Source organism: Perca flavescens, chromosome 8 (genome assembly GCF_004354835.1).
Source record: "Perca flavescens isolate YP-PL-M2 chromosome 8, PFLA_1.0, whole genome shotgun sequence".
Taxonomy (NCBI): Eukaryota; Metazoa; Chordata; class Actinopteri; order Perciformes; family Percidae; genus Perca; species Perca flavescens.
In genome coordinates this window covers 33172007-33188103 of record NC_041338.1, presented here as the reverse complement: position 1 = coordinate 33188103, position 16097 = coordinate 33172007, and the positions used below count along the sequence as shown (strand labels likewise).

The 16097-nt window shown below is 42.9% G+C and overlaps 1 protein-coding gene across 1 annotated transcript in view; it reads right to left on the bottom strand.

Moving 5' to 3' along the window:
• The window catches only part of LOC114560869 (protein FAM19A5), a 59052-nt gene extending 49330 nt beyond the window's left edge, over window positions 1-9722 (bottom strand). The window contains exon 1 of the mRNA XM_028586526.1: window positions 8978-9722. Within this exon, the coding sequence (XP_028442327.1) occupies window positions 8978-9068 (91 nt within the window). The 5' untranslated portion in view covers window positions 9069-9722. The remainder of the gene's footprint in view (window positions 1-8977) is intronic.
• Window positions 9723-16097: the final 6375 nt, after the last annotated feature.

Genomic DNA, 16097 nt, shown 5'->3' with positions numbered 1-16097 from the left:
GCCCTAATTCCTACATTGCTATTTCAAATTCAACTTGGTCTACCGTGAGTTTCTACTTCCATGGTTTGTTTCTCATTTACATGTGAGCCACATTAGACGAGTTTTCAGATTTTGATATGAAGATCCGCTTATGGCGCTTACCCACTGCTAGTACTAGCTCTACTCGACTCGGCTCTACTCGACCGCAGTGCCCCGTCCTCCTTTATCCATTGCAGATTCATAGTAGCGCCTCATGCCTGAGGCGAGCGTGGCTGGTCGCCATAGCGACGCCACAGGAAACTGCCGTGACCTAACGCGACACACGCACAGAACGACGAAGTCGTGTTGTTTTTGATTCTCGGCATATGGCTGTTTGCCACTAGCCTGGCTCCGCCCTCCTGCGTACTTACGCTCAATTTTCATTTCCCTTCAGTACTAGGTCTGGGTTTGCGGTATAGTCTTGGGATTTCTCCTTCAAAATTTGGCTGAGAACGTTGACGTTGAGGTCGTGCGCTAGAGTTGCGGCGGAGAAAGATGCGAGCGAAGCCATTCGGTCCGTTGTGGCAACGCTGCCGAATATCCAGAAGTTAAAGCCCGAGCGAGAACAATCTTTGCTGAGTTGTGTTGGGGGCCATGAGGTTGTGGCCCTCCTCCCCACGGGGTTCGAGAAAAGTTTGATTTTCCAGCTCGCTCCGTTAGTGGTGAAGGAGTTTGCTAAGGCTAACGCTAGCGATACTAATGCTAATAGCCTTGACGGTCTCAAGGCTTACACTTCGTGTTTTTGTTGGCTTACTCGTTTCTTTTCCCTTGTCCTCCTGTAACATTATTCGTGTTAAGCGTCCGTGGGTTTCATGAAATGTACTATATTAATCTAGGTACTACTTTTGTTGCTACAACAAACTCTTAATGCTTTGGCTGGTGACACAGTGACAATGCTACCCAGTTTAGCTCACAAGACATCCAAAGTAGGCTAAGTTACCGTCTGCAACACTGAAATGCAACGATGCATCTGTAACCTATTCTCTTATTGTAAATGAATGATTTTCTGTCTGAGCAAAATATTCATCGCGACTATATGACCTCCTGGTAATGCTAACTCGGTAATACAGCACCGGAAAGAAAAGAGCTTTACGACAGCAGGTGTGGTAAAAACTCCACCACTTTCGTCCACAGCGGCCGCTAGAATCAACACAAACTGAAAGTTACATATAGCCACTTTAAATTAAAAATGCTTCTAAACATGTTCCAACGGTCTGATTTAGTATTAAAAAAAGGGAAGCTATTTCATATTGTTTGACTAAAACTCATTTGCTCGGCTTCGTAAACGACAGTTTGGAAAATGCAGGACAGTTTCATTTATATTAATTATTTAATTTCATTGTTATCATTCTAGTTTCTTTTTGACAGCAGTGAACTAGCTGTGATGACTTCCTCCCTGCAGGCATTGATCCCTGCAGTAAAACTCTTGAACATATTTTGGACTCTGTGACTCGGCTAAATGAATCACAGATGAAACAGCTCGACTCCTGTCTCGGCAGAATAATGAAACGACAGTGCGTTGTTTTCTCTGCTCGTATCACAGCTGACGTGTAATCTATTCCAGAATGAGAGGAAGGAAGATAAACTGACATCTGGTTGAGATGAGCTTTTATTACGCGTCATCTATATTTTAAATCCTCTGCAAATTGAAAATCAGAATAACAATCACAGAGCAGGGAAACTGCAGTTTGTCCTGAGAGTGAAGACAGGGGAAGAATGATGAGGCGGGAATTTGTTTTGACACGACGCGGCGGCTGTTTGCTGATCCTTTGGTGACTTGTAATGAGTCTCTGCAGCAGGAGACAAATCCAACACAAAGTCTCTGAAGCTGTTTGGAAACAGAAACCGTCGCCGAGGACTTTAACACGTTTGCTCGTTACTGTTATGGGTGCGTTTTACAGGATGACTGAGAACAGCTTTCACACGGGAAGTGACGGCGAAAAAACATCAAAGTTCAAAGATCAGACTGTGGCTGTATTCCAAATAATTCTGATTCCTCCATGGCAAATGTACTTTATTGTCACATACATGTAGCAAAATTCATGCTCTGCATTTAACCCATCCCTCAAGGGAGCAGTGGGCAGCCAATCACAGCGCCCAGGGACCTACTACATGTTTTTGATGGTGGGGGAAACCAGAGCTCCCGGAGGAATCCCACACAAACATGGGGAGAACATGCAAACTCCACACAGAAAGGCCCCAGAACTGGATTCAAACCCAGAACCTTCTTGCTGTGAGGCCACAGTGCTAACCATTGGTCCACCATGCTGCTCAATAAATGGCTTGTAATGATGCACGAAATCATACGAACCTGCTCATGAGAATGCATTGAATTATTAAAGTGATTCTAACATACGAAAATATAAAGTTTGGTCTCCAACTGGAGGACAAGAAAGTTTGGGAACAACAATTCAAATTATTTTGGCAAAAAAAAAAAAAAAGGATTCTATACACAAATGTTTTAAAAAAAAAAAAACTCTCTTTCCACTTTTTAATTTTCAAACCGGACACAAAAACGGTCTCCCGGGTGAAAGTCCTGTGTTTGTTTGACCTGTCCACCACCCCATCCTGCCTCTTTATGCGGAATTTGGCTCTCTTATATTTCGTCACCTTACTTCCTGTTTTGCTCCCATCATAATAACTCCTGCCACGAGAGGGCGCCGCCACCAGAAACGTAGATATAAGTCGTAATTGCTGCTTGAACAAACAAGTTATGTGTGGGCGCTTTTCGGGGGGGCGGGAGGACAGCCTCTGTTGATCATCTTGTCTTTGTCTCAAGGGGACGGTGTGATTTAAATTTTAAAAAGAACTTCAGCTTCATGCTCCCCATTGAATCGCTCGCTGACGTTCCTCCAGATGAATTTATTCAAATCCAATTACACCCTCTGCAGCTTTTTGCTCCGTTAATTTCTGTTTGTGTTTTGTTTTTTCCTTCTCGGCTGCTGATTTTCCCTTTCATTCAGTGTGTTCATAATTCCCATGAATATATGCTCGACTTAATGGAGCATTGAGAATTAATTTGGACTCTGAAGGCTCCTTAGGTAAGCTTTCCACACCGCAGGCACGACAGTGTATCTGCTGCATAATAGGCTTGTTTCCAGGATCTAAATGAGCTTTATGAGCAGGCAGAGAAAAAAGAATAGAGAAAGTCAGTTAACAGAGAGCGGGGAGGGAATTTAATTCAGGCTGCAGTTTGTGCTCATTAAAGCTTTTCACACTGAGATGATCAATGAAGAAAAGACGACAGCAGACACCCCCTCCTAAGACTGATTCTTTACGTTCTTTAAAAGGGACTTCAATTGTATCTCAGTGCAAATGTTAGCATGTCAGTGTGTGTAACATTAACAGAAACATGATAAACAACTAATCCGCTTTAAGAAATAGAGAAAACGTCTACATACTATGATATTTCACCTGACAGACCTCATTTCTCTTCAAAATAAGAGTCTTTGCAGCGTGGCAGGAAACCTTAAAACTGCTCAGCAGAGTCTGTTCGAGCTCCGAGACTTTTGGATTTCAATGAGCAGCTGTTGGATGTCGTGATTTCCCTTTTTCTGCAGCATCACTGATGATCTGAAACATCTGCATATGAGGAGGAGGAGGAGGAGGAGGAGGAGGAGGAGGAGGAGAAGCAGCTGTTGGACAAAATTTGCAGAGTTTCTGTTTCAGACTCTTGAAGGACAATCACTGTTGAAAAAAAAACTTTTTATGATGTGACAAAAACTGCCAAACTTTTGAAATCTTTTAACCTAGACGCAGTTTCCCCATGTTTGTTTTGACTAACTGGCAAATGGGCACAATCATTTTTGAAATTGGTTCAGCATTAGTGCAGCGAGAGCCTTGTAGCCGGGAGTCGTGACGCGGGCCGGAAATTTTATCCAATGGTGCAATGACGCACCGCCAATGCACGTGCACTAAAAGTGCTTGTTTAAGCCACTGACGTGCTTAGATTGTTATTATAAGTGTCTCCCTCCAGACATGTTTTAAAGTATTAGAAAAACTGTTGTATTGTAAGTATTGTTTTCACCTTGTGAGCCTGTGTCTCATCATGGCAAAATGTGATTCTGGAGACACCGACTGGAACTGGAACTGGAACTACAACAGAGGCTGTATCAAGAAAAATATTACGATTTGTTCAGGTCCCCTTACCAAAGATCAACAGCTTCTTTCAACAAAGACTCAAACAAACAAGCTCTCCTGCTTTTCATTCAAATTACTATTCATTACTCCGGTTCTAGTCAGAATAGGAGTCTGATGCTGCTCCATTGGGCTGTGATTACGGGGCGTGTTTCAACCAAACCCGGGAAGAAAATGCCTCTGCACTCAATTGGATATACCTACAAACAATCAGGCTCTCTGTTCCTCTTTTAAAATGAATGCGCTGTCGATATCTTCTATAACAGACGCGATGGCAGCCATCTTTGTTGTAAACCAATTCAACCCAAGCGCTCTTTGGTGGCGTGGTTGATTACGTTACTGTTGGTCATCTGTCCATCATCGTATAAATCCCGCCGTACTGAAACGTACATTTTGTAAACCCACCCACCATCTTTTCCTAAACCTTCCTGTCGCGTTCTTGTGCCGCATGTCAGTTAAACGTACGTCCCGACCCAGAGCGTCAAAAAGTGACGCCATGAGTCCCGACAAAGCCCGTCTAAATATGGCTAGACGCTAAAGGAGACATTTTTTAAGTCGATAAACGCCAAAGGCACCTGCGCGATGGGAGTGAGAATGTGTTGAAATTGAGGATGGTTCGAGCAAAGGTGGCAAAAGTAGAGGGGTGGGAAGTAGGGAATGACAAGACGGTACAGAGACAGCGAGAGCACAGATGTGATAGACCCGGAAACGCTGACCAATCAGAGCAGAGTGGGCTTTTTTAGCACTCTTCTTTAAAGAGACAGGAGCTCCAACAGAGCGTCTCAGACAGAGGGTGAATACAGGTGCAGCAGCCATGGGCAGTATAAGAACAATTTTTTTTAAACATTTAAGCATGTAAAAAATGTTGTAGTAGAAAACACAGAATACAAGTATTAACCTGAAAATGACCATAATAGATCCCCTTTAACCAATTGGGCTGTTCAGACGAAACTCTGTGGCTGGCTCCCGTTCTGCAGCGATAGTTTGGGCGTCCTGTCTGAACCCGGCGACAGTAAGGCTCCTTGTGCACCAAAATCTTTAGTATGCCAGGAAAAGATTTAATGTCCCAAAACATGTTATGTCAATTGCAGTATGCCAAAAGTACCACAATGTCCTACTGCATCCCGTTGCATTTTGCAGTATGTAACCCTGCATGCTTCCCTGACTATTCTGACCCACAATCCTCTGTCTGTGCTCTCTCAGGCAGCTCAGTCCTCCACTGCACAGACGACAGCTCATTGACAGAAGCCTGCGACTGATATATGTGCAAGAGGGTCAAAGTTCAAAGTGCAGTGTTATAAAGAATAAGTAGTATGTCACAGTTGTAAGGTAAAGGTACTTTATTTGTCACATACACGTACATGTAGCGAAATTCATTCTCTGCATTTAACCCATCCCTCAAGGGAGCAGTGGGCAGCCAATGACAGCGCCCGGGGACCAACTCCAGATCTGAGCCAGTGCCTTGATCAAGGGCACTGCCTGGAGAACCTAGTACAAGTTTTTGATGGTGGGGGAAACCGGAGCACCCGGAGGAAACCCACGCAAACATGGGGAGAACATGCAAACTCCACACAGAAAGGATTCGAACACAGAACCTTCTTGCCACAGTGCTAACCATTGGGCCACCATGCCACTGCATACTGCATGCAACACTTTGTAAGGGCAGCAGCAGTGCGTAAAGTAAAAAGATAAAGTATGCAATTTGGAACAGAGTGAGAGTTGCTGTGACGTCAGAGCGTGCGCCTTTATCTCCTTTGTGAGGCGTTACAAAAAGAGGCGACATTTCATGCAATGGCAAACGCAGCCAAAATAGTGCTGGTTAACAAGACTTTTTTACACGTTTGCATATAAATAGTTTTTATTACAGTTACTCTTGCACTGTAGTGAGGAGCAGCCATAGACAGTGAAATAAATGGACATAGACTTCGACGGAGACCAGTGAAGTGAATTAGAAGCACTTTTCCGGTGCTGGCTGAGCGTTACTGAGCAGCCTCAAACCGAGCTTGACGACGTAGATGTGACGTGAGCAACCTGTCTGAAATTTGTAAGTCTTCTGGTAGCTGTGCCAAGAGAAATCTGTTCGTGGATAAATGTTACTTCATATGAATTCACTTGCCACGTACCGAAGTATTTCCAATCCATTAAAACGTTGCTGAAATATTTTGTTCCGATGATTTCATGAACTATCTATGGGCTTCTCCCTTGACTGTATGTCTCCACGTCCCCCCGATTGCTTGCAAGCTTCTCCTGACTATACAGTAATTTCTCTACTGTGCAACAGAAAGTCGCGTCGTTATGACACAATCGTTAGCCTATTTTTACAAAAACTGCTGCTACGTGGGCCATAACGTGAGATACAAGGTAATGGAGCCTTTTATACATTGTCGTGTTTATTTAGAAATAAACAATGGACAAATAGAGTCTTTAAACACTTCAGATGTAAAGTTATTCGCAGTCAAAGTGACTCCAAAATGAATGGCAGTCAATGGAATGCTAGCAGGAGTTGATGGCTTGTTAGCCTATAATTCTCCCCATAGGAGGTACGCTTTCCGGATGCTCGCTTACCCCCTTGGGAACAGAGGATAGCCTTCTGAGAAATAGCTTTAATTCAGGCTTCTGATTGGCCAATGTCTTTTTCTTTGCGTGATTGGCCAACATGGCTTAGGGTTATATCTCCACCTATTGTTTTGGCATGCTTTTGACAGCGCTTGAATTTGATTTTGCTTCATTTGGACAGAGATCTTTTTGCTGGTGTGGATGGGATTTTTTGAGAAGGGAGCAGAGAAATACGTTTTTAAAAATGCCTGTGTACATGTGGACAAGGAGTTAGTGTGGGGCTTTCATGAATTGTTAGAGATGCACCGATTGACCGGCTGGTGACCGGAATTGGCCGATTTTCACGTGATTGGCCATGACCGGCGACTGGCCGACTGGAATATGCCGATTTTATACCGGTCAAATGCGCTCGGGCGCCACACGATTAACATTGCGCAACATCAGCTATATGCATGTCACAGCAGCGCACCTCAGCTCCATCAGCTGTTTATGAAACGTCATAAAGTCGTTAATATACAAGGCTCTGCAGAGCTGTCTGCTCTACTGATCTCAGGCGAACGGTCAGCCTCTCTCTCTCTCCGCTCGGAGGCTGAACAACTGGAACGTAAAAACCATAAAAACCGCACTGACACGGGTCCCGTCAAATATGACAGCTAGACCTACAGTTTATCTGAAATTAGCATTGGGCACACTGACTTTGACGAATCTACTGTTTATCAGACCCCAGACGAGACAAGAAGCTAACGTTAGGGAACACTGCAAGAGACGCTGTATTCCTCCGACATGCTGTATTAACATTACTGTTTAAAACGCTATCCAGGTTAGTGGGGGTGCATACCGCTCAAAACCAACAGTAAAAATGTAGTAATCTTCCCTCAGCATTTAGTTTTGCTGGTAAACTGTGTAAAATGAGCAGTGACGTTAAATCATCTCTTTCAGGTAACAGCACCCTAGGGTACCGTCTATTTGCTGGATTGTTCTGAGGTAACCGTCGGTAGCTAACCTTAGCAGATAAGCCCGTTGACAGCGACAGTCAGTATTGTTCATATTTATGTACAATGACAAATAAAGCAAACTTGCTAAAAAAGGACACTATACGCATTTTTTTAGTTGGATATTGGATGTGAAAAGAAGGAAATGGTTCTTCCATAACATTGCACTTTAGATGTGGGTGAATTTCCCACACCAGGAGTAATTTATATAGTTCTATTTTATAGCGATCAATTATTTTGTTCAAAAAATTTTCTATGTTCTGTGCAAAATGTAAAATATTCTATTAAAGAAAAGATAGAAAATAAATTTGTGCGTGTGTTGTAAATCGGAATCGGCTAAAATCTGTATCAGCTGGTCAAACTCAATGAAAAATTGGAAATCGGAATTGGCCTAGAACATGTAATTGATGCATCCAATTATCAGGTCGGTTCGAGACTGTTTTGCCTTTTAGTTGAAACAATTAGTTGACTAATGGATTCATTAATTTACAGAAAAGGAATAACCAAGTGTTTTGAAAAATGATTAACTGTGTACATTTTTTTCTCTGGTGTCAACAACTCCTCGACGTTTTGTATGGTTGTAAAAACAGCCAATAGCCTTCATCTGAAGACTGAGGTGGATATTTTTCACTGCTGTCTGAAATTTTATACAATAAACAATTGATTGATTGATTGACAGAAAATATCTATGTATTAATCTTATCTAATGAAATGATCACTATTTGCAGCCCCACTTTTATTTATATTCAAATGGTCTGGAAACAGAAATGCATCAAGTGTCAGTCAAGTTTCAAATCTATGCAATAGGCCTACATTATAATTAATTTGCAGTGTGTGCGTGCGTGTGTGTGTGTGTGTGTGTGTGTGTGTGTGTGTGTGTGTGTGTGTGGGTGGGTGGGTGGCACTGTGAGAGAGAGAGTTAGGTAGAGAGAGGAAGAGTCACTTTGTTTTCTCTCTCTCCAACATCTGTCTCTGTTTCTGGATTCTTCCAGAACAACAAAAACAAAGAGCGGATCTATGGAGCTCGGCACGGTCCGGCACGGTCCGAACCAAGCCTGGTACTCTTGTTACTGCTGCCGCTGCTGCTACAAGTGCGCAAAACCATACGAGTGCGCGCACACGTTCAGATTTTAACCCTGTATGTCCACAAAACACCATAATCACCTGAATAATAACTGATCACACACACAGAAAGACACACAGAAAGACACACACACACACACACACACAAACACGCGCGCGCGCGAACACACACGCGCACACACGCACACTACCTTCTCTCAGGATGTGGTTGTGGAGGATCAGGAGGAGCAGGAAGCAGACCGCAGCGGCAGTCAGAGCCCAGGCCAGCCGGAGGAGCTGCATGAGGGAGAGCCGCGAGCCGCACGCGGGGGAACCAAAAAGTCCAAACTGTGATTATCCGCAGGCTGGTGCCTCCTCACTGCGCCACATCCATCCCGATCCGATCCACAGGAGGACGGAGACCAGAGACGGCTGGCATCTCCGGGATAGGCTATGAAATCACGCACGAGCCTGAAGTGACAAATCCACCGTGGAGAAGATTTTAAAGGCAGCAGCAGCTAAGATGTTTTGTTTTCCCTTCCCGGCACTCTCCGGGTGAAGCTGCCGGGGTCCTCGCCGCGCTCCCCTGCGGGTCACGGTCCGCAGCTGCGGCCGGCAGGAGCAGCAGCAGATGCCCGGGGTGATTCCCTCCGCCACAGCATGTTCATCAAAATACAGAAATCTGTTCCGGAGAAGAAGTTTTCCAGTTTTCCCGCCTCCAACTTACAGCTCTCTGCGCTTCGGATCCATCGGGAGTCTCCGTCCGCTTGACCACCTAAATCCCGCCAGAAGTGGAAAAACCGACACCGGGCCCGGCTGGAGCTGCTCAGCGGGCATGTTGCACGTTTCCCCGCCGGGTATGTCGCCCTGCGGACCGGCTAGTCGGTGTTGAAGAGTGAGGAGGAGGAAGAGGATGAGACGCAGCTGCTGCCTCCGGGTCTGAGGATCCGCGGCGATCTGCAGCATCCACACAAGACAGACAAACTTCTCTCTCTCTCTCTCTCTCTCTCTCTCTCTCTCATCACGAACTGACGTCACACCGGTTACAATAACGCGTGTCAAATCCATCCACATGCTACCGGTATTATGCTACTGCAGGGGAGGAAACCCAAAATCTGAGGGTCATTAAAAGGGGCACCCGGCATGTGTGTGTGTCTTTTCAGTACCTCTTTTTTTAAAGTGACTATGAGCTGTATTTAATAGGCTATAGTCATCATAAATGATTTGCAAATGCTTTATGAATCAGTTGTGAAAGGTTGTGAAAGGACCTGACATGTAAGATTGTTTCAAAAACAATTCATCATTGACCTGAATTAGCATTTTACATGCAGGACCTTTACTTGTAACAAAGTTGTATGTTTTTTGCTGCTTAAGGTTTGGATCCAAAATGCAGAGCAGGAGACAAGGAGGTAATGGAATTTAGGCTGCATCTCATGGCCCTTATTTGACAGCTCCTCGACTCCTCGGTCCAGGGCTGAACCGGAAGTGGTTCCCTCCTCTGTGAAGGCCGTCTCCAAGCTCTTATTTCTGCCCCGAGGAGCGAGGAGGGATCATCAAGGAGCTGTAGGCGAGCCACACTAAACGCTACACCCACCAGACTCCAAACAAACTCCAAACAAACATCAACGTCATTTTTTTCATCGTAAAACACACTACATTCAAAGTCGACAGAAACAAAATAAAAGTGTGAAAAGCCGTTGAGGGTCGTCTTTCCACTTTTCCAACCATCACAACTCTAGTTTGGTTGAAATAAACACACAGTTTACTGATTTACATGTGGAAATAAGTTGGCTCTGTACACGCTAAAAGTATTGTTTTTTTAAATGGAGTCTGGTAGGTTTAGCTAGCGGCTACCTAACGTTGACATTAGCTAGCGCTAGCTAATACTAGCAATTTCTAGTCAGCGACATATTTTGGGCTTCATTTAATAAACATAACCTGTAGTAGTAGTACATGAATGTGTATTGTTTTAATTACAATGTGCGGAATTACTTTACGTTGCCTCTTTATGTCTATTCATCAGCAGTCGCCATTGTTGTTTATGTGTGTGTGACGTCAAAAACTGGAACAACCATCTGGTACTAGTTCACGAGTAGTAAGTTAGGGGTTTGACTGCCGTTCCAGGGAGCTTTCATGGGTAGAAGGTCGTGAGAACAAGAGTTACGGGTTGCCTGGAACGCAGCATAAAGCTAGGAAAACAAAACGAGAACACAGAATAAAAGAATACGGGCAAAACATAACCAACAAGAACAATAGACCAACACAGGAAACGGTGAGCAAAGAGGAAAACGGCAAAAAAACATCATCACACAGCGAATAAATTAACAAAATAAAACAGGACCAACACTGATGTGTGTGTGTGTGTGTGTGTGTGTGTGTGTGTGTGTGTGTGTGTGAACGTTCTTATCTTAAAGTAAAAAAAAAAAAACATCCTCAGGAGCTCTGTATGAAAATATGAACTCGCTTCATGTCACTTTTATTAACTTGTAGACTCGGCCGTCTTGCTGCTTCTTCCATCATGAGCGTCTGGATTGAAGCCAGAGGAGTATTGTCAGATATAATCCTTCATAAGAAAGGTTACTGTTCACAATAGTCTGTTGTTATTGAAAGACACTATAGATCCTCAGTTGTTGGCGAACAGCCAATGGCAACATGAATTATTGCGGTAATCCACCAGCCAACGACTATTTTTGTTTTCCCTGAACGAAAGACGTTGCCGTGATCCAACTCTGCAATCTGCTGCTCTTTACATTCTGCTGTAATTACTGATTTTCCCATAAAGGAATACATTATTCAGAGTTTCTATAACAACTGAAGCTGCACAGACAGTCTATAATGATCCACTTGTCATAACACTAACATTAATCATTAGTTAATAGTTCAAAATGAGCTCCACCTCAACCAGCAGAAATAATAGTAATAATCTAATGATATCATTTATAATAGTATAGCATATAGTATGTACATTTACTCAAGTACTGTACTCAAGTTCAAATGTGAGGTATTTGTACTTTACTTGAGTCTTTTCTTTTCATGCCACTTTCTACTTCTACTCCGTTACATTTCAGTGAGAAATATTGCACTTTTTACTCCACTATACATTAATCTGACAGCTTTAGTTACTAGTTACTGTACACATTCAGATTTTTGCACACAGAACACATGTAGGTTATAAAATCTGATGTTTTATTATGAATTAACTACCCAACAATATAACTGCCTACAAGTGAAGCTGAAATGATCAGACGATTGAACAGTGAGTATTTCGATCGTTTCCATGATGATTCTTAAATGCTTTCACTTAAGTAACATTTTCAACGCAGGACTTTTACTTGTAACAAAGTGTTTTTACAGTGTGGTATTAGTACTTTCACTTGAGTAAAGGATCTGAATACTTCTTCCACCATTGCCATTATTAAAGAAGCCCCTCTGGTCCTTCGGCAAGAGTATTTTTCCTTCTTTTCTTTTTTTTAAGATTATTTTTTGGGCATTTTCAGCCTTTATTTTGATAAAACAGCAGAAGCCATTAAAGGGGAGAGAGAGGGGGAATGACATGCAGCAAAGGGCCGCAGGTCGGAGTTGAACCTGGGCCCGCTAGCGTCGAGGAGTACATTTTCTTCGTAAATAACTTGTACTTGTTTTCTACGGTGTAAATTCTACATTAGTATGTTTAGCTTACTTAACCCTCGGATTGTCTTCCCCTCCACCAATGCACTTCTTGTCCTCCGGTTTGGTTTGCATGTTTATCAATCAATCAATCAAATTTTATTTATAGAAATGTAGCACAAAGTGCTTTACAATTAAAAACAATTGACCCCCCCATCACATAAATACATCCCCAGACACCTACAGACACACACCCACCAACAACATCCACAGACACCGTCTCATACACACAATAAAACTAACATGTCACTGGGCACGGAAAAGCTAAGTTATGAAGCATAAAGTTGCCAATAAATGATCACCCAACTCTGTGTTACATCTTCTTAGCCAATTTCATAACTTACTACTACTAGTTTTACACCTAACACTGATTTTTTTAACTTTTTGGGAATTGATGGTGAATAAGCATCACAAACTCATTTACATGAAATGATGCTTAATTTTTGAGTAAAATAAGCAGAAACTATGAATTATCTTGACCGATAGTTAAGATCAGAGAAACATGTTTATGGATGATCACAGATTTTCACCCGGGTAGACCATGAAATTAGTGATCGTTCATGGAACTATCCATGTTATTTTTGGATGATTTGGTTGAAAAGAAAGCCATATTTCTGATAGAGATACTTTGAAAAAGAGCCAAATTTCACCCGAGGACAACATGAGGGTTAAGTAAAGGATCTTGATACTTCCCTACAACTGGCTATGTATAATATATTGTTTACCTTATCAGTATAAAGAATGTTTTGTATAAACTTTAAAGCAAGAAACATTCATTTCATTTACCAAATCATTTTCAACACAGTACTTCTTTTTTTCTCAGGCAGCAACGTTTTTGTCCTTCCTGTTTATAGATGAAACAGTCGGTTGTTGATGAAGACGGTTGATGAAGAGTGTCTCTCCTCTCTGAATGAATCCATCCAGCCGATTGATGGTTGAGGTTACGCTGAGACTCTTATCGGAGCTCTCAGCAGCTCTCGTCTGTCAGACGGACTCCATCACCGCTGCCCTCGTGCTCTGACAGAGATCAGTCTCCTTCAGGTCGCGGCCTATGGGTCCTCTGGCGGCGGTGATTATTGCTGATGTTTCCCCCCATTGATTAGCTTTCCACCGAGCCGTCAGTCAGGCGTCGGTATGAGGCGAGTCTGTAGAGAGACATCAACGCAAACGCTGTCAGGACTCGTGTCGTGTCGGTAACAGGAAATGAAATCTGTCTGTTTGACACGGTCTGAAACGAAATGAACACCTGACACATAACTGTGACTCTGTGGCGGAAAGTAAAGTACATTTACTCAAGCACTGTTCTTAAAGGACCCATGACATGGTGCTCTTTGGATGCTTTTATATAGGCCTTAGTGGTCCCCTAATACTGTATCTGAAGTCTCTTTTATATAGACCTTAGTGGTCCCCTAATACTGTATCTGAAGTCTCTTTTATATAGACCTTAGTGGTCCCCTAATACTGTATCTGAAGTCTCTTTTATATAGACCTTAGTGGTCCCCTAATACTGTATCTGAAGTCTCTTTTATATAGGCCTTAGTGGTCCCCTAATACTGTATCTGAAGTCTTTTATATAGACCTTAGTGGTCCCCTAATACTGTATCTGAAGTCTCTTTTATATAGACCTTAGTGGTCCCCTAATACTGTATCTTAAGTCTCTTTTATATAGACCTTAGTGGTCCCCTAATACTGTATCTGAAGTCTCTTTTATATAGGCCTTAGTGGTCCCCTAATTCTGTATCTGAAGTCTCTTTTATATAGACCTTAGTGGTCCCCTAATACTGTATCTGAAGTCTCTTTTATATAGACCTTAGTGGTCCTCTAATACTGTATCTGAAGTCTCTTTTATATAGACCTTAGTGGTCCCCTAATACTGTATCTGAAGTCTCTTTTATATAGATCTTAGTGGTCCCCTAATACTGTATCTGAAGTCTCTTTTATATAGACCTTAGTGGTCCCCTAATACTGTATCTGAAGTCTCTTTTATATAGATCTTAGTGGTCCCCTAATACTGTATCTGAAGTCTCTTTTATATAGACCTTAGTGGTCCTCTAATACTGTATCTGAAGTCTCTTTTATATAGACCTTAGTGGTCCTCTAATACTGTATCTGAAGTCTCTTTTATATAGACCTTAGTGGTCCCCTAATACTGTATCTGAAGTCTCTTTTACATAGACCTTAGTGGTCCCCTAATACTGTATCTGAAGTCTCTTTTATATAGATCTTAGTGGTCCCCTAATACTGTATCTGAAGTCTCTTTTATTTAGACCTTAGTGGTCCCCTAATACTGTATCTGAAGTCTCTTTTATATAGATCTTAGTGGTCCCCTAATACTGTATCTGAAGTCTCTTTTATTTAGACCTTAGTGGTCCCCTAATACTGTATCTGAAGTCTCTTTTATATAGGCCTTAGTGGTCCCCTAATACTGTATCTGAAGTCTCTTTCCCAAAATTCAGCCTTGGTGCAGAATTACAGCCACTAGAGCCAGTCCCACAATGAGCTTTCCTTAGGATGTGCCATTTCTGTGTCTGTAGCTATTGAGGAGGAGAGAGGGGGGGCAAGGTGGAGGGTGGGGGTGTGGCCTTGATCAACTGCCACTTTGCTTGTTTGAAAGCCATGATGTCTCTTTCTCATTGGTGGGCCAAATTCTCTGGGTGGGCAAATCAGAGAAAGGGGAGGTAACCTTGTTCCTTTTGACCTCATAAGGAGAAGATTCCAGATCGGCCCATCTGAGCTTTCATTTTCTCAAAGGCAGAGCAGGATACCCAGGGCTCAGTTTACACCTATCACCATTTCTAGCCACTGGGGCACCATAGGCAGGCAGTAATATTAATGTTAAAAAACCTCATAAAGTGACATTTTCATGCCATGGGTCCTTTAAAGGGGCGTTGTTTTCCCCCAACCTGGACCACATTTCCCCATGCATTCGAGTTTAACAAAAATCTTTGAAATTGGTCCAGTATTGAGCAAAACGCAGTGACGGGCCACCAGGGTAGGAGGTCCCAAAAAGATGCTAGAATGAATAGCTGTGGATGCGGGGAGGTACCCATAGAGAATGACTTTCTACAGGGTTAAGGATTCTGGGCTACGCACGACTTGCCGCCGCAAACCTTTCTGTTGAGATAATTATTTATCAAAGAATGGACAAAAACCACTGGAGTTCTCTGAAAGTTCGTTTTTACTTGCAAGTAGAGTCCGTTTTACAGCACTTCAGAGCAAGCACAGAAAAATGATCTGTTCACAGCAGTGTCTTTTTATAACAATCAGGGAGTACAGCACATTAAAGAGATACTGTCTTTATCGCTGGTCAGGCCCGGCGTCTCCGCCACATGCGTTCTGCCCTCAGGGCCATTCTGTGCTTTTCACAAGGTCAGTGGCTCTCACGATATCTCATTTGAGGCAGAAATAGTTTGCACACAGACTTCATGCAAATAGTAAAAGAACTAAAAGAAAAGTAAGCATAACTTTTCTAACACTTACCCACTGCTAGTACCAGCTCTGCTCGGCCACAGTGCCTCGTCCTCCTTTTTCCAAGCTGGAGGCAGCAAAAAAAACCACTGCTGGCTAAACTATTTAAAAATGTGGGGTTTGTTCAGGACACCCCCCGTTTGTCCCTCGCAAGTGTGATTAGTGACGATTCTCACCGACCAATTAGTAGTCTGCAGG